The sequence below is a fragment of the Tasmannia lanceolata genome, unplaced genomic scaffold, assembly GCF_043159265.1.
Source record: "Tasmannia lanceolata isolate RefF3 unplaced genomic scaffold, GAP_Taslan_0.1 ptg000003l, whole genome shotgun sequence".
NCBI lineage: Eukaryota > Viridiplantae > Streptophyta > Magnoliopsida > Canellales > Winteraceae > Tasmannia > Tasmannia lanceolata.
In genome coordinates, this window is record NW_027518680.1 from 1,568,170 (window position 1) to 1,587,061 (window position 18,892).

Consider the following 18,892-nt stretch of genomic DNA (forward strand, 5'->3'; position numbering starts at 1 on the left):
GTGCAAATAAGAAATTGGAAATCCACAGATCTTGCAGTTTCCTTCGCCCTCTTTGCTCCTCAACCTCTCCCCTCCAATAGGAAGTACCCCCTTCCCTCTCTCTCTCTCTCCCTCAACATGAGCTACCTGATTTATTCATTTTGTATTCAAAACTCAATTCCAAATCAAAATACAATATATGTGGTATCCAAACGGGCCCTCACATTATTTCGACCAAAATTTGAAATTTCGGTCAAAGTTTAAGGAACTTAACCAAAAAAAATCTGGATTTTATTCATTATTTAATATTTTTCCTAAATTTTGGCCGAAATTTGTACAACTCAACTCAACTCAACAAAGCCTTTGTCCCAAGCTAGTTGAGGTCGGCTAAATGAATCCTTTTGAAAAAAAAATCATGAAGAAGGTAAAAGGGATCTACCAGGCTCTAATCCTGGTTCTAGTTGGGTTCTTCTACGTTGATCATTTTCTTCCATTCTATCATATCCAAGGTTATGTTCTCTGTTATGTTCCTAGCTATCAAGTCTTTCCTCACTGTTTCTACCCATGTTATTTTCGGTCCACCCCTACCTCTTTTTACTCTCTCAATTTGGCACGAGTCACCTCTTCTCACCGGAGCATCCAAAGGCCTACGTTGGATATGTCTAAACCATCTTAAGCAGTGCTCTCTCATCTTCTCCTCGATTGGAGTCACCTCCACCTTTTTACGAATGTCTTCATTTTTAATTTTATCTAACCTTGTGTGGCCGAAATTTTGTACGAGATAGAACATTAATTTATTTGATTTCAATGGATTTTGGACAAAATTTCAATTTCGGTGAGGACCGAAATCCATACCTAAACCGAAATTTGAAGCCATGCGCATGAGTGGCATCTGTTCAAAATGAGACCAATACCATGTGCCAAAAATTATCTTTTACGGTAAAAGTGACTTTCTGTGTGATATTTGATTTTTTTCTTTCAATTCAACACAAATATTAGGGGAGATATGTAGATAATGTTGATTTTTTTCCATTTGTCGTTAAAGTTGTTTGATGCAGGCCCACCGCTACAAAATGGGCCCCACCTTTGATTGATCTTAAAAATCCATTATCCATGTGATAGACATTGTCTTGGGTTTTCATGCCCCAACCAAAAGTCACGCCCAATTGGACAATCTAGGGAAAGATTGCATTAATGGGGCTTGACCTGATCGAATAGGGGTCCTACCTTTGAGTGATCAGAACCATTCAATTGATAGGCCTTGCTTTGGATCTCTTATGCCCAAAAAGATCATGCCGATCATCCAATGGTTCACATTCAATGGTAAAAAATACACGATTCAGATGTTAAGATTGCATTATTGGTGTGATTTTTCAGTCTACTTTCTATGCTATAATTATCCGATTAGAGTGATTTTCAGGGCACTAGACATACCATATAAGACCACTAGCAAAAAATCTCGTGCTAAGCACGGGCCGACAAAGAATTGTACAGACAACATCATGGGTTGATTTAAACCGTCCATGTGATGGAACACAACATAAATAGGTTGTGCCCGTAAAATAATTTCCATAGGCTGATCCTAGCCCTCCAATCTATAGAGGTTTCCATAATTGTTGTTTCTCTTAAGGTGCCCAGAATTCGTCAATATTTTTATACGTGTCCTGCATTCGTACTATCAAACTTTTCGTAATTTGACCTACACATAGTGAATAAGGAAAAGTAGTTTTTTCGTCATCGTTAGGGGTGCAACTTGGGTCTCAACCCAACCTAACCTGAGGAACCCATATTTTTCAACCAAACTCAACCCAACCCGATTTCCAACCCGACCCAACCTGATTTGAAATTCGGGTTAGGTAGGGTTGAGTCGATTTGATATGGTACCAATTGTTGACCACCTTAACTCAAGCCAGGTTGTTTTGGATTTTGAGAACCAATAATCAGTAACCAATAATCAGTTTTTAACTCACAACCGGTTCTCCAAATCCAAACCAAACAGGGACTAACAATTAACAAAGGGAAATGTTATCCGCACTACTATATCTTGATGATCACACTCCTCACTTTATTAAAGTACGGTATGGCCCACACCATAGGATTATCCAAACCGTCCATTGTGGACTATGGAGACTATTTCAATATTGAAAAAGAAAAACACATATACATAACTTCTTCAGATGGAACCCAAATTTGGGTTTCGGGTCAGGTCGGGTGTTGCCAGACAGCCCAATCCGACCCGATTTCCAATTTAGGTTGATTTTTTCCAACCCAACCCAACTCGATTTGCGAAAAAGCTTAACCCGACCCAACCCAAATTCGGGTTGAACCCGACCCGTGTGGGAACATCCAAGTAATAACGATGGTTTCAACTTATATATAGTGCTAATGTCCTCACTACCATATTTTATAATGACACTACTCACCGTATTTTGATGATCGCACTCCTCACTTTATTAAAATGTACGGTATGGCCCGTACCATAGGATGATCCAAACTGTCCATTAGATGGGCCACTGCCTACATAGGTTGTGCCCGAAAAATAATTTTCATAGGTTGATCCGAACCCTCTGATCTATAGAGAGTTATAGGTTGATCCAAACCGTCCACGTGATGGAACACAACATCAATCGGTTGTGCCCGTAAAATCATTTCCATAGGTTGATCCTAGCCCTCCAATCGATAGAGGCTTCAATAATTGTTGTTCCTCTTCAGGTGCCTGGAATCCGTCAATATTTTGCAAGTGTCTGCATGAGTAATATAAAGTAATTCTTTCGTCATTGTCATATGTCTTTAACTCTTCTTGGTAGTTTTTTTTCTGTAATTGTACAGTATATAGATTAGATTTTACCCTCTAATAATTTCTCATCGAGGGGTTAATGGTAAAAGAGTAATGATACCGTGTAAATCCCAGATAAAAAGAAAAGAAATTTTCTTTTTACTCCCACAGTCCCACTATACTATACTCTAGTAGATATTAAATGGACGGACCAGATACATCAAAGGCGGGCCCAAACCCCAAACTGGAAAAATTATTACATTGAAGTTGACAAAAATGCCATTATACACGATCCATTGTCCAGTGTATTCGCTGTCTCCATTCAAGAAGGGGAGAAGTGTCTAATATATAGTTTGAGGGTGTTATAAGTAATTTCCTACAAAGTCCTGTCTCTTACATTATTCCAAATCGACTCTGTGAAGTAACGGAGAACGAAAGCTGAAGCTATTTTCCAAGAAAAGAAAGCGGAAAAAGGTTAAGAAAAAGAAAGTGGATGGAAATTCTAATTCTAGGGTTTTGTTTCTCTTCGGAATCTGGTATATTTTCCTTCAATTTCTCAATCTTCTTCTAGGGTTTTGCTTTATTTTTCTATGGAGTAGAAAGCTGCATAACCCCCTCTCATTTAGGGTTTTGCTTCTCTATGAATAGGCTTTAAATTTTGGCTAAATAATCTTATTTTAGGGTTTAGTTTTGATAGAGCAGACGTTATCAGTTAAATCGATGGGTTTATGGCTTTGTTATTGTGAGTTTTGTTAGTCCCGTCAATGAATAAAATTTTCTTAGCTTTGTTTTTCTTGTTCTTGTATTAGGGTTTTGTATTGATCTGTTGTTTGGAATTGAGAGCTGGAAATGGAATAGGGGTTTTGTTTATAAGCATGAATTTGGTTTTTATGTCTGTAATTTTCGCTTTTATCGCTGATTTGATTGTGGTATCTATGTTTTGTTCTCCTTTTTTGTTCTTTAATTGAAAATGAGGTGATTTGAGCATTTACTTTATTTTTCCCTTTCTGATTTTGATTCTTTTTGTTTCTTTCTTGAGCGAAAATCGATCGAATTCATGGGCATCAATTGAGTTTTGTTGAAGGAGTCTTTTTTAAAGGTCCTCTGTTAATTTAATGAAATATAGTTTTGTGAGAGTATAACAGTGTGCTTGGAATTAGGGTTTATGGATTTGGTTTTTTTCCTGTCTGCCTGAGCTTTATAATGGAAGAATATGCGAGAATGATGGAGTAATTCTTTTGCGAGTAAATGTCACATTGTTGTTATGCTTTGATTAGGCTCGGGTTGCTTCCTACTTAGTAAACTGCAATCCGTGGTACTTTATGTATCCGTCTTTAGTTACAATCAAGGGCAGTATTGAATTCATTTTATATATTTTTGAGTTTATTCTAAATAGACCTAAACTGTATTTCTGTGATTTCGTAAATCAGTCCACCTAAGGCATCAATCCTCATGGAACTTCACATGATCACACACTTGGGAAAATAAATATGGAAATGATTATTAATCTCGGGGCGCATTGCTAATTATGTCTCTTTAGTTTTGTAGATTTTGGGCCGACTTAATATATCTCAAATTCTAAAAGAAAGAAGAGGGGCCGACTGCGATTTCCTTATCTGATGTTGTGGCAGATTATTTCTTGAATAGAGTAAAATTTGTCAAGTAATTTCATTTGAAAGTGGTGCCTTCAAAAACTCCAGGTGACTCTCCTGCCTAATTAAACATCTCTTCTTGTATAGTTTCTTTTACATTTTTTGTTTCTCAAAAGAAAGAGAAAGTAAAGAAAGAAGTTAATGATTTTGATGTAGTGGCAGTTTGCTCAACGAATTACAATTATCAAAGAGGTTCCTCTTAAAGTGGCATGCTCAAACTCCGGATTGATTTTGATGTAGTGGAATTTGAACCAAAGCTTATACAACTTAGATTCTAAAGTGTGTTGCAGGAGCTGTCTGGAAGCTTTAAAAGTGGCAACTTTACTACTTTTCTATGCTTCTTCAAATTTCAGTTCTGTCGCCAGACTTTGATGGCCGCTGCCTCACTGGAACCACCGTGTGAAGGCCAAACCGACAGACACCCTTTGCTAATGGATCAGCCCGAAAATCAGTGTGCCCACAAACATGTTCTTGGTATCACGAGGAGCAATATGGCTTCTACATCAGGCTCCCATGATGATCATCTTTCGGAACCAAATGCATCACCGCATGTTGATGGACCTTCAAGTAGCACACAGGCTCCTATATCTCAACCTTCTTCGTCTTCTATCACCACATCTGGTTCCAGAAATGCCACTTTTATAAGGAGACGCAATAGTTATGGCCGTCGTTCTCGTCACAGAAGCCCATTAAATTCTGGGTTATGGATTTCCATTGAGCTTGTTGTCACCATGAGCCAAATAATTGCATCTATTGTTGTTTTGTCACTGTCAAGAGACGAGAATCCACAAGCTCCGTTATTTGAATGGGCCGTGGGTTATGCAGCGGGCTGTGTTGCTACCCTCCCTCTCCTTTATTGGCGTTATCTCCATCGCAACAATCAGGGCACTGAGCAAGAATCAACCCATGCACATCAGGGTTCTTCTCAAAACAACCCTCCTTCCGATTACATTAGTATTTCGATTCCTCGGGCTTCAGAAGCTGAAGACCGCCATACCGCGGCTACAGCCTCACGGAATGGACAAACTACGGGAATGAGAATTTCAGGTTCAAGGTATTATTTTTTTGCAATGTAATTATGTGATATATTCATACACATTTTTGTCTCTTGTTTTATATTACACTTTAGTTTTTTAAGTGTAGTTTCTATTGTTCATTTTGCCCTGCACTTATCACATATTGTGGTAATCTTAACTAACATAAATGAATGAGAAATGCTGTTTTGCATTGTTGTTAATCCTTAATCAACTGGAGTTCACTCAATTCCTATCACTAATTCAATATGATTTCTGCTTGGGTTATTTTGTAACAATTAGGTACCAAAGCTAACATATTGCTTTCTAGGAAGCGAGTTCTTTAGTGATTATATGGGAGGTTATGATTCTCTAATGGGTGTAGCGGTGTAATTGATCTTGGAAAAACCTGTAACAGGAAGGATTGTAAAGTTTTGGCTTGCCTATGGAGAATGGATTTGACCTCAAAAGGTAGAATTTGTATTTATGGTGCATATAGCCAACCAATGTTGGATATCCATGGAACTAGGTTGGATGTTCAACACCCATCAGTCAATTGAACTTGGTGAGATAAAAAATATATACTTAATTGCTCATACAAGATTTTTTTTTATAAAAATGAAAACGTACAAGGAAAATAAATGATTTTTTTTTTTTTGAATGGCTAAAGTTTCATTCAAAGAAAAAGACCGAGATTGTCGAGTACAACAACAAAATAAGAAAGAGGAAAAGATACAATTACAGGACTCTAAAGAACCAAAAAGACTCAAGGCGGTATCAAATCGAACTGTTCAAAAGGCTCAAGGTGTACCCCCTCCCTGAAAAAGCCTATCTGCCACCCCATTGGCGGATCTTCTAATGTGACGATAGGAAATGCTCGAGCTTCCTACCATGTCTTTAATCTCCTCAAATAGCTCTGCAAATCACCACAGTAAATCGGTAGTACATGAGATACGTTTAGCCAACGAATTACATTAAGGGAACCCCCATCTACCATCATTCTATCTAAGTCTTCTCCCCTTAACAACTTGATGCCTTGATGGACTGCACGACCTCTGCCTCGCTTGAGTCCTCCACTCAAATGGGGCCTACAAAGGCCGACTTCACTGAACCGCCCTCATCTCTAAGGACTCCCCCTATGCCAACCGGACCCAGATTTCCAAGACTAGATCCGTCGAAATTGAGCTTCATGAATCCAGGAGCCGGCGGCTCCCACTCCTGCACAATCAAAGGTCTCTGTTCTGAACTGGTGAATACCTCCCTCTGTCTGTTCCACAAGTCAAAGGCGGATACAAAATTAAAGGGATATCTAAGGAAGCAAAGTGGTGTTAGGATATAACAATAGTATTGATTGGATATTCTAATAGGGTGAGTATTATAGTGTAGGGAATTTAGCAGTGGAATAAAAACTTTAAATTTCATTTAGCGAAGTTAAGGTCGTTTTTACGAGATGAACCGATGTCTCTAACAAAGGAAGAAATATATGAACTCTTGGGGTAAGATGGGGAAACTATATTTGAAGACATGCTAGCTTCTTTGATTCAGAGCTAGTTTCAAACTATAGGGTAGGGGCTCTTCCCGTGCTATTGCGTACGTACTTAGCTTAGCTAGTTTAGGTCTTCTATCGTGCTATTATAGCTAATTTTAGGCGAAAAAGACGGTTTTTTAAAGCTAGAGACATTCAATCCATGCTTTTTTATGATAGCTATTTCATCTTGGTAGTTGATCACTCTCCGGGGGCGATGTAGTAGTGTGTTTGATAGTCTACGAGCATGCACCTAACTTCATATGACTCTAATGTGTATGGTCCTTTATATGACTGTGCACTTTATCATCACTGAAAGTTATATAACTAAAATTAAATTGCAATCCATTGTGAACACTTAGTATCTCAATGTCATCCTATTTAATGGCATCAATAGCCTTTAAAGTCTTGATGCAGTAGCATTGTGAATGCATTGGGTATCACTCCATAGGATTTATAAGAGTTAAGATCCCTTCTTGAACTTTGATGTGGTAATATTGGAGATACTAATATCTAAGAGTTAGTGAACTTGTATATTTTATGGTTGGACGAACATCAATGCAATGATGTAATTACTTTTTATTTACTCTCTGACAGACTTTCTATCGTTAGTTGATTCATCAAACACAATACTCAACTCAACTCAACTCAACAAAGCCTTTGTCCCAAACTAGTTGGGGATTCATCAAACACAATCAATAATGAAAAATAACTAGTTGAATATTATCATCAATGGAATATGAGAAGTTGGATTCCAAGTTATATGGTAAATGTGACATACTAGTAGCTTTTATGAAAATGATATAGGTGAGAACAATTTGAAAAGAGTCTCTGTGTAAGCTAATTTTTATCACGTTGTAGGATATTGTGACCCTGAAGAAATGTAACGAGAGAATCATGTGGTCCTGAAGAAATTGTACTGATAATCTTGTATGGGCATTGTAACTCGATAAAAATCACATGGAATGCAAGAAACTAATCAACAATGGCAAGGTTCACAACTTTCTACTTGTTAACATGTGATCTGATACGCATATGTTATGGTGTATAAGAGGAAGTTGCAAGGTAGTTATTGTAGGGATTTGCATTTAGGTTTGTGGGTATGTGTTTTAGAGTCATGGGTGGTAGTTATTGCCAATGTCTTATGTAATAGGGTTAGTGGGTAGGGATGTGACACTACTTTTATTCTTGTATCTAAGTTCTTTATTTCAATGAAATGAGAGAGGAGAGAATTACATAAAAAACAGAAACTTTGTTTCTAGGAGAGTTATGGTTCCTCTCGAATTGAACCCTCTAAGAGGTCCTCTTGCGAATCAACCATCCCCTTTTCTTTTCATTCTTTTTGTTTTGTTTATTTCTGTTACGGCCAATTAGGCACGCAACAAGTGGTATCATAGCCGTCGATCCTGCGCCATGGCTATGTCTTCAGAGTTTTGGGAATCCATACGTGAAGATCTGCATGAGATTAAAACACTTGTCTTGAAAATAATTGAAGGACAACGGCAATTTGTAGAAGGCTTGAACAAAATCAGCGTAGTGGTCGAAGAAATTCGCAAAGACGAAGGGAAGTTGAATCTTGAGAAGGTTGATCTTGTGGTGGAGAAAAATGCAAGCATTGATGCTAACGAAGATGATTTGGTTGAACACCATGTCAAGAATCATCTTCATTTCGTCGACCCATTCGATCATCCCATTGATTCGATGCGCTGCGATAAAAAATCGTATTTTCTTCCACCTTTGTTCACAACAGATTTTAAAAGTGGAGTTCCAAAGATCTCGACTGTTATTTTAGAAGATGGAAGGCCAATGTTAACTCAAGCAAATCATGTCCAGTACGATTTGGGATCCCGACGGATTAATGCATTTTATTTAATAATTCGACCTTGAGGACAAGGTCGTTGTAAAGGACAAGGTCGTTGTAAGGGGGAAGGAATGATACATATATTTTATGATGTATAAGAGGAAGTTGCAAGGTAGTTATTGTAGGGATTTGCATTTAGGTTTGTGAGTATGTGTTTTAGTGTCATGGGTGGTAGTTATTGCCAATGTGTTATGTAATAGGGTTAGTGGGTAGGGATGTGACACTACTTTTATTCTTGTATTGAAGTTCTTTATTTCAATGAAATGAGAGAGGAGAAAATTACATCAAAAGCAGAAACTTTGTTTCTAGGAGAGTTATGGGTCCTCTCGAATTGAACCTCTAGGAGGTCCGGTTGCCTTGAATCAACCATCCCCTTCTCTTTTCAATCTTTCTGTTTTGTTTATTTCTGTTATGGCCAATTAGGCACGTAACATGATCACTCTTCCATTAAAAGATCTAGAATGAATGTTCACATATAGTCTTAGTTATCAATCCCATTCCGTTTTGACCGGAAAGGACTAAACATTCTGTCCAAATGATCAGAATGGTACAATGAATTAGCGTGGAACATTTCGGCCAGAATTGCGGTCTGTTTTGGTTTGTTTCACCTTATTTCAGTTTGTTTCATCCGTAACAGCGTGGAACGTAATCTTCCGGCTGGATCTCCAAAATTTTGGAAAATATCCAGCAATGTTCCTCTAATGGCTAGTTTTGTATTTTTACTATCTAGTCCTATTTTTTGCTTCTTGTATTTCATCCTGTGGAAAGAGTCGGGTTGCAATCTTCCACTTTTTCTTGCTTCTTGTACCTTCTAAGTTAAGCTATGACTTAAGCCATGACCATCTTAGTCGTTGGCCTTGTATTTTATTGGTTTTCTGAATAAGATCTTATATTCCATTCAAAAAAGTGAAAAACGATTTTAAAGTTGTTCACAAATGACAAGGGAGAGAAGAGCTAAAGGTAATGACTGAGATAACTGTAAATGAGAATAGCTCACAAATTTCAGAAAATCATTCCCCCTATAATATTTGGATTGTTTTACGTTCAATTAACATTTATGCATGTTCTACCATTAAACAAAAAAACATTTATGCATGTTCTTGCTAACATACTGCAAGTTGTGTTTTACACTTTATTTGTATTGTACTAGTTTTTACCTATTTATTATTATCTATTTTAAGTGAAAACATGGAAACTATGTCGAGATTGACCAGGTTAGTTTGAATTGGGCTCAGATCCTAATCGAGTTTTGGCTGGGGTTTAGTTCTTAAACCATGGGTCTTGTCACTATAGGTGGTGGGCCATAAATCTCATTTGTGGGACCATTAAAAGATGAAGAAAACTGTATTACAAAAGCAGTATATAAACCTGTGACGTTTGCACATATTCTTTGCCCTGCAATGTGGGTGAAATGTTGAAATGATCCTCTGATCCAAGCCCGTGAACGGATAATTTTGGCTACAAATGTCACTGTCCATTTGCAGGCTGTATGATTGGATAGTTTGGATGACTATCTGTTTACCTTTCAAAAAAAAATTATTGCATGATGTTGGTGACTGGTCATAACCTGTTGGCAACAGAGTAATGCCAGTTGCTCATGGGACCATCTTCTTATGTTCTAATCTTTACTGTGGTTATAGGACAGCAAACCCTTATGATGGAGCAGATGAAATGAAATATCCTCAAAATGAAAGTCACCAGAGCATTACTTGGGCTTTTTCGTTTGGTAGAATTTATAGATGTATCTATTTGTGACTTATGCTCTCTAATGTTTATGTGGGACTTGAAAGATATTGGACATTGAGCTTTTTTTACTTTCTCCCTCCTTGATTCTCTTATCTGTATTTTTCTCATTTTTTTTGTTCTGTCCGCATTTTTTTTAATAAATCATTATCATTAAAAAAAAGTTATTTGACTTTGATCTCATCTGCTTTGATTTAAATCTATGTTGGTTTGGAACAAATATTAAAAGAATGGGACACTGTTTGCTCAACAGGCTCAATGCCCTGGTAGACCACTTCAAAATGGCATTGGATTGCTTCTTTGCGGTATGGTTTGTGGTTGGCAACGTGTGGATTTTTGGCGGGCATTCCTCATCTTCAGAGGCTCCAAACTTGTACAGGTACCGATGGTCGTATTTTAATATCCACACTTTGGATCCAATCTTTTGTTACCATAAACTTCTTGTGTGCACTTGCAGGTTATGTATAGCATTCCTTACGTTCAGCTGTATTGGCTATGCCATGCCCTTTATTCTATGTGCAGCAATCTGCTGCTGCCTGCCTTGTATTATTTCTATTTTGGGCTTTCGCGACGATCTGGTTCAGACCCGAGGAGCTAACCCTGAATCAATTAGTGCTCTTCCAACCTACAAGTTCAAGTTGAAGAGAAGAAGAAATAGAGAAGAAAGTGAAATCAACTTGGAAGGTACCAGTGAAGTTGGGGTCTTGGCAGCTGGTACTGACAAGGAGCGGACAATTTCAGCAGAAGATGCTGTAAGTTTTCTGTAAACCTTTGATCTGCCTCTATATTTCTTATAAAATTTTAGTGAATGGCTTTAATTTTGTCCTGCCCAATGATTTGTTAGAGAAAATTCTAGCTTATTTGCCCATTGCGAGTAGACCCAGCTTCTTTTGAATTCAAGCCTCACATACCTGAAACTCATTTAACTTTTTGTGTTTTTTGGAGCATACTTTCGATCAAGTAATTTCATTTTATTTATTGTAGCCTACATCACACTGTATTCAATTGCATAAATCAGGTTCTTGCATGCTTATCCTTGCACCTATGTTGCATCAGTACGGATATGAGTGTCGAAATCCGATACGGGTATTGAGTGTCGAATTCGGCAAGCTTCAAAAAGGACGATTCATGGATTCACCAAAATATTTTAATCAATTCTCAAATTTTATTTTGTTACTTAATAATAAGGTTATAACAAGTACAACTCAACTCAACTCAACTAAACCTTTGTCCCAAACTAGTTGGGGTCGGCATGGTTATAACAAGTAATGTACTGAAAATTTTAATACGTTAAGTAGATATAATATTTTATTTTTGTTTAAGAAACTTACTATCAGGATGGGTGAAACTCAAAATATGCGGTAATTGTAAAGTTGGGGTAGTAGTATTCAGAAAAAAACTGATAAAGGAGATCTAGAAGTGTCTCAAAGAATCCTGGAATCGGAGACGTGTTCAACACAGATTCTTCGCCCATTTAGAAGAATCCATGTAACATGGCCTTGCACTGATCATGCATTTGACGTTGTTTATTGTTTTTAGGAATAGTTTTCTCACATTTTTCTGAGAGGTCATCTTATTCTAACCAGTGTACCAAGAATAGTTGTTTGACATCGTTTATTGTTTGCAGCAATAGGTTTCTCACATTTTTCTGAGATGGCATCTTATTCTAACCTATCTACCAAGAATAGTCGTTTTTAGTTTATTTCTGACGCTACTAGTAAGTGTTTAGTTAATTATATTTGTACCCTACAGTACCTGAATTGCCCGCCCAATAGATTCCAGATTTGCAACCCTATTTTTAGTCTTTTACATTTCTAGCAAATGTTTAGTTGATTATATTTGTACCCTACAATGCCTAAATTTCCCGCCCGTTAGATTCCACATTTGCAACCCTATTTTAGTCTTTAAACTTTTACCTCCTAAAATCCTGATACCTGTTATTTATATCGTTTAGGAAATGCCCCATCATTAGGTTGCAAATTTGCAACCTTATTATGTATGGCACCTTTTCCCAAATTTACGACCTATCTTATACTACGAAATTTCCCCAACTATTATCTTTCATGTTCCGAACCCAATTTGTGTATTTGTAGAATTATACCACATACACACTATATTGGAATCTTGCACCCTTGATCGCACCGCTTATTCATGAAATTCCCCACTTGTTTTGTTGCAAATAGTATTTTATAACACTTATTGAAGTAAAGCCCACGCGATTGGACTTGAAATTTCATTAAGTAGTTATTCCATTTATTTCAAAGATGCTACCACAGTTTAGACGGCAAACTTTCTTCCTACTTATACCATTTATCCTGGAAATGTCCCAATCATTAGCCTTCAAATTTTGAACCTTAGTTATATCATGTCAATCACTCCAAATAAAGGGAAGACCTATTATTGCATAATTTTCTTGTATTTATTAAAGAGGGGGAGATGATATTGGCACTCTTGTTTTGGTACTGACACTCCTCACTTTATTAATAACTTTTTTTTTAATCAGTTGTTCATAGCTTTCGGGGATCCTGATAGCATTTGATATCCAATTTTTAAAGTATAGGGAAATGGGTGCCACTATAAAACGAGTGTGATGATCATTTCCTAAATATCATAGTATATCTATACATATTTTTAAATTTCCACCAAAACTGACACGAAACGACTGAAATGTTCTTGTTTCCATCCCCACCAAAATACTGACACCGAAATGTATGGTGAAACTAAAACCGTAAGTGTATTAGTGATATTGTGATATACAATATCAGTGTGTGTTACATAATTTCATTTATATGAATTGTATGTGAAATTTGATCAATTACATTTATACGAATTGTATGTGAAATTTGATCTCTCTCTCTCTCTCTCTCTCTCTCTATATATATATATATATATATATATATGAATTGAGAAAAGTGTTTCTGCGCTGTAGCGCTTTTATAACGTCCCCATTGGTTCGTTCAGCGGGTCCCACTTTGCGGGCCCACAAAAGTGACCAATGGGAGGCGTTATAACGTGCTACAGTACAGGGAGTTGCTGCAGCGCAGAAACACTTTCCTCATATGAATTATATGTAAAATGTGGTATGTATTAATTATCAGACATGCGCGACCTAAAGTTATGTTTGTATGTGTAAAATGTGATGTTTTTAATGTAAAATGTGATGTTTTTAATTACATATGAATTATATGTAAAATGTTGTCTGTATTTGTTTGCTTGTGTGATGTTTTTAATGTATATGTGCTTATTCTAGCACTACCTAAACTTACATGTGTATAATCTTTAGCCTGCAGTTCATGGTCCCTGGATTTCATAACCATCAAAACAAGATTCTCCTGTTCGAATGTACACGAGAAACAATAAGATTCTCCTGTTCGAATTGCTTATACCAAAAGTTCTGTCCAAATGATTTCACAGGACGATTCCTTCATATGTTATATTTTACATGCATACAGTTGTGTCTAGATATCAAATATTTTGGAGCCAGCCTTACACCTTGGGTGCGGTTCCATTGTTGATACTTGTCTCTGCACCCAAGTTACATGGCTTTTGAAAATTGGCTTGTCGATCAATGTTCCTAGATTGTTAGATTCTTGAATGCAGATAGAATATTACCATTGATTGTATTTCTATGTGCCACAGGTGTGCTGCATTTGCTTGGCGAAATATGCAGACAATGAGGAACTCAGAGAGCTGCCCTGCACCCATTTCTTCCACATGGAATGTGTGGACAAATGGCTCAAGATAAACGCATTGTGCCCCCTCTGCAAGTCAGACATAGGAGAGACTTCAGGTTTGTCATCTGGGTTAAATTCTGGCCGTCGCCAAGGTGAGAGGAGGGCGGGGAATGGCGTTGCCGGAGATGGATATGGGAGCACCATCTTATAATCAGGAAATTCTATCCCATAGTATATTGAACTGGTGTTGCTAGCCCACCGTAATGTGTATGGATTCTCACAGATAACCGGATTCTGATGTGGCCCATTTGGTTGCATTGGTTGCGTTGAGAAGTTTTTCTCTTTAGCACCCAAGCCGTGTTTCAATAGCCGCTGTACATATAACAGGAGCCAAAATTGAAAATATTTGAATTAGGAAAAGAGAAAAATTGAAAATAATTGGACCAGTGAAACATTCCGGTTTTGACCAGTTCGTCCTTCGTCTTACTCGCAACGATTTGGGTTCTTTGACTGGATCCATTAGACAGGTACCAGCCTTGATCATCCTTCTGGGTGCATTTAAACTTAATCCCTAAGCTTATTGCGTAAGAAACACTTTCTGGTGCAATCAAAATCTATTATGCTCTGTTTTCGCTTGTGAAGAGATATATGATGAACGTAAAAGTTAAAAGACGCAGGACCCTTTTTTACTGCAGTATTTTGGGAAGCATAACTGCATTTTTTTCGTGTATTCAATGAACTTTTAGAGGGTAGCATGGCTCTTCTTATTGTTGAAATTTATAAAAATCTGATGTTTTTACGTTTCATGCTCATTCATTTCAATTGTTACACGTTTCTCTTTAACTATTAATGTATTTAATATACTTTATGATTTATTTTTTTGCGAACTATTTCATTATGGGAGGGACTTTGGGGTGGGGAGAGAACCTTGTATCTGAGAGATATTTATCTCGGAATAAAAAAGAAAGTGTAAAAGCAATCCACATTCTCTTGTTCTTTGTAGACTTTGTATTTTACAAGTTCTTCACTGTGTTTTTTTTTTTTACATTTTCAAAGCCTTTGCAATAGCTTTTCAAGTGGCCAAATTGTTCATCATCGATTTTGTTCGCCGTTGTGTGCACACCATCAAAGGCACACACATAGATACAGTGGGGCAATAATCTATTTTAAGGGCAGTGTTAAACCAGTGACGAATGCATACGAATTAATGGTGGTGAGGTGATAATCCATCTTAAGGGTAGTGTCAAACCAGTAATGCGGCTCCACTGTTTGAATTTCTTTTAATTTCCAGCAATTTTTGTTTGGATTTTGCATACAGATCCGGCTTACGTATACTACTATCGGAGGTAATTTCTCATTTTTCATCATAGCTATGTTAGATTGTTGAATTGATTAATATAACACCAGACTACCCAGCAGCTATGACCAAAATATAGTGCATTAACATTTAAACAACCGAACACTCGCCAATCAATTGAAACCAAGAACAAGATAAGCTCACGCTTCGCAAGAAGGTAAGATAGTAATGGGAATTCATGGCTTGTGTATAGACAAAACATCACCATATTGTGAATTTAGGTTAGATAATCTCAACCTGAGATTGGACCACCTCTAACTAGCATTTGACTTTAGTTTTCAATTAAGCTTGGACCACCTCTAACCAGTCATAGATACACTACAGCTGGCTGTCCCAAGTTAAAAAAAAGGGGTGGATATATCACTTCCCATAAAGAAACCCATTACAAGCAAGGTTTTAAATTTCGGAGAGGACCGAAATTTCAGAAATAATTTTTTTCTAAAATAGTGATTTTTTTATATATTACCAAATTTCAGCCCCAAAAAATGACATTTCGTGAGCCTTAACTGAATTTCGGCTAAAATTTTGGTTTTGGTTAACCCCAAAATTACCTCCGAAGCCGAAATTTAAAACCTTGATTACAAGTTCAAACTGTGACCACGAACTTGAACTAATGAACTAGGTAATTTGGACCCTGATTTTTCTTTTTGAGATTTTAGAGAGAACTAATGAAGTTATTTTATTTTACTTTGAGAGAGAGAGAGAGAGAGATTATTTGGAAAACAAAGTAGCAAGAAGCGAACTTCTCTCGACGCTTCAAGTGCAAGTCTTAACAAAACCAACTTACACCAACATGCATGCAATAGACATAAGGAAAGTTCCATACCCAAAATTCTTCAACATTGTTCTCCGTTTGGTTGCCGGAATTTTTTTGGTTCTTGGGACTTTTGTGGAATTTCCGCAGGAAAGTTTGGTTGCTGGGCCCAAAATAATCCCAGGAACCAAAATAAGCCCGCACGAAACCCTACCCTGGAAAAAAAAACTCCCAGGCACCAAAATAATCGCAGGAACCAAAAATAAGCTTACAAAAGAATTTCTTTCTTCCCAACAATTCAAGCAACCAAACAAAGCTGGGCCCACCATAGTCCGGTCAACCAAACATGGGATTTTTATTTTACCGGGATACTTCTAGGGAGTTTAGGGAGTTTTTTGTTCCACAGAAATCCCAAGAACCAAAAAAATTCCGGCAACTAACTGCTGGCCAGAGTCGCCTTTGAATCCAGACCCAACCCGGAAGAAGCAGAAGAAGAGCCAGATAAAGATGGTGTTGTTGTTGTTGGCAGTGTTGAATCAGCATTTGCATCTTTGAAGATCATCGCATCTATTAGTCTGGAGAAATCTTGAGAAGGGCTGTAGAAAAAGAAAACAATGAGAGGAAGTGCCCAACTCGTCCGAGTTGATTAGACTCACTACTATAATGAGTTGAGACGTCAACAACTCGTTGTTTTAAAAATAAAAAGGTGAAGGGCCATAAAGACTTAACCCACGTCCTAAATTGCAGCATCAAAACATTCTAACCACCATGCTTCGATCCCTTATATATAGGATTAATATATACAAAGAGAATTTTTATTTCCACCCTCATTTCCAGCATTTCTCCCACCTTTGGGGCTGTTCATGGGAATATCAATCACAATATTTATTGATCTTTGGATAGATTTGCTATCCTTAAACAATACTGTACTTAAAAAGTTAAAGTTGCCCACTGTTCACGTTGTAAGGGTTGCGAATGCGTACAGCAGGGGGGAGTGAAATATCATCAAGGGGTGTGAATGCATACAACATGGGGAGTGAAAATATCATCGCCCTTAAAAAAACCTTGTTAATATCCTAAACTTATCCAAATTAAGAACATAATCAATCCCAAGAATAATAGTAAATAGTCCCTTTTGTCGGACTTGTCCTTAAAATGAAGTCATTACGGGAAAAACAAACAAAAGAGGGTCAAAATGCCAGAAAAAAGGGGTTGAAATATAATTGCCTGTTTATATAAAGGAGAGGGATTTGCTAGGCAATTTTGCAGAAAGCCATTTTCCCAGCTGACTTTTGCATGAGAGAGCAGCCACCTCAGATGAATTAAATCAACAAGACAAAATCTGCTAAAAAGTGGGCCTGGGTGGCTGCAAAAGCCAGCCGCGAAATGGCTTTCTGCAAAAATTGCATAGCAAATTCCTTCCTAAAATGGCTGCTATTCAACTCCTTTTTGTTTGTGATTTTTCATAGTTTTAAGCCTCCCTCCCCTTCCTGAGTCAGTGTTGACTCCCCCGGGTTGATGCCATTTTACCTTTTGCGGATTGGCCGCATTTTGCCCCCACAAAGCCAATCAAAACTTCTTTGACTCTATTGCTGTGTCAACTAAGTACTTGGTCGCATTAACTGTTTACTTGGTCACGTCAACTGAGTGCTCGGCTGCTTTGCCTCGAATCAACTCGGATTTCCTTTGGCAATGTTTTGGACCCGCATCTGAGTTTTGAAACACTGTTGTTTTTGCAAAATTAACTTTGTTTTTAAGAAAACGCAAGCAAAATGAGTATACATACGGAGAGAGTGGGTGGAAATATCATTTTATTTATAAAAAATAAAATTGGGAAATGATATTTCCACATCCTTTCCAGCATTTCCACTCCTCTTGGTCAATTGTCTTTTCTTAAAAATGGTAGCATTTTCACCTTCTTTTGTTTCTCTTTTTCTTCATTTTCAAAAAGAGAAAAAACAAAAGGGGTTGAAATTGAAAAAGCTTAGAAATTGGTGAAAATATCTTTTCCAAAAGAAATTATATTTATATTACTAAAAAAATATGCTAGAGCTTTTGAGCTTTTAAACGAGAGAGAAAGAGAGAGATACGGGAGGACCCATATTTCCTGTAGTGCTTGTTGGGTCGGGTTGACCCTCCTTGAGTTGAGGCTCAGGTTGGACCAGGGTTGGCCTCAATCCGATCGACCAAACCAGGCCCGAGTTCAATCTCTATATTTGGGAGGACCTTCACCAAAAAAATTTTAACCAGAAGGAAAATGGTATCAAGACTATCTATTCATGTTCTTGACTCTACAATGGGTGGGTCCTAGTCTCCTAGATTTAAAAAATTCCCCACAACAGATGATCCCAACCCTCCAATTTGTATAAAGATTTTATGTCTAATTTACAGTCCACAATATGAATGGTTAAGATCACGCGACAGTAAAAGTTTCCTGAATCATGGATTTACCAGGTACTGGTTTGGGTAATTGAAGAAGTGGTCCCCACCAGTATATACTTCGCCAGGACAAAAAAAGGTAAAAATGAAAGGGAAGTGATAGGATGATCCCAACCCTT

At 37.4% G+C, this 18,892-nt stretch overlaps 1 protein-coding gene across 7 annotated transcripts; it reads left to right on the plus strand.

Moving 5' to 3' along the window:
• The first annotated feature begins 3,112 nt into the window (after positions 1-3,112).
• Positions 3,113-15,009, plus strand: LOC143847141 (E3 ubiquitin-protein ligase At1g12760-like). Of its 7 annotated transcripts, none has more exons than XM_077355852.1 (6): positions 3,113-3,229; positions 4,304-4,455; positions 4,564-5,461; positions 10,803-10,928; positions 11,007-11,301; positions 14,189-15,009. In XM_077355852.1, the coding sequence occupies exons 3-6, from the start codon at positions 4,779-4,781 to the stop codon at positions 14,432-14,434; spliced, it is 1,350 nt and encodes a 449-aa protein (XP_077211967.1). In that variant the 5' UTR covers positions 3,113-3,229; positions 4,304-4,455; positions 4,564-4,778; the 3' UTR covers positions 14,435-15,009. The 7 variants fall into 7 exon arrangements, with proteins under 7 accessions (XP_077211967.1, XP_077211991.1, XP_077212004.1 ...); XM_077355876.1 differs by having other exon boundaries at positions 4,570-5,461; XM_077355889.1 differs by having other exon boundaries at positions 4,679-5,461.
• The last annotated feature ends 3,883 nt before the right edge of the window (positions 15,010-18,892 follow it).

Excerpts from the sequence above, each read along its gene's own strand:
- LOC143847141 (XM_077355852.1), top strand. The coding sequence starts at position 4,779 with ATGGCCGCTGCCTCACTGGAACCACCGTGTGAAGGCCAAACCGACAGA. Across the intron at positions 5,462-10,802 it reads ATGAGAATTTCAGGTTCAAG|GCTCAATGCCCTGGTAGACC; the intron begins GTATTATTTTTT and ends TTTGCTCAACAG. Across the intron at positions 11,302-14,188 it reads CAATTTCAGCAGAAGATGCT|GTGTGCTGCATTTGCTTGGC; the intron begins GTAAGTTTTCTG and ends TATGTGCCACAG.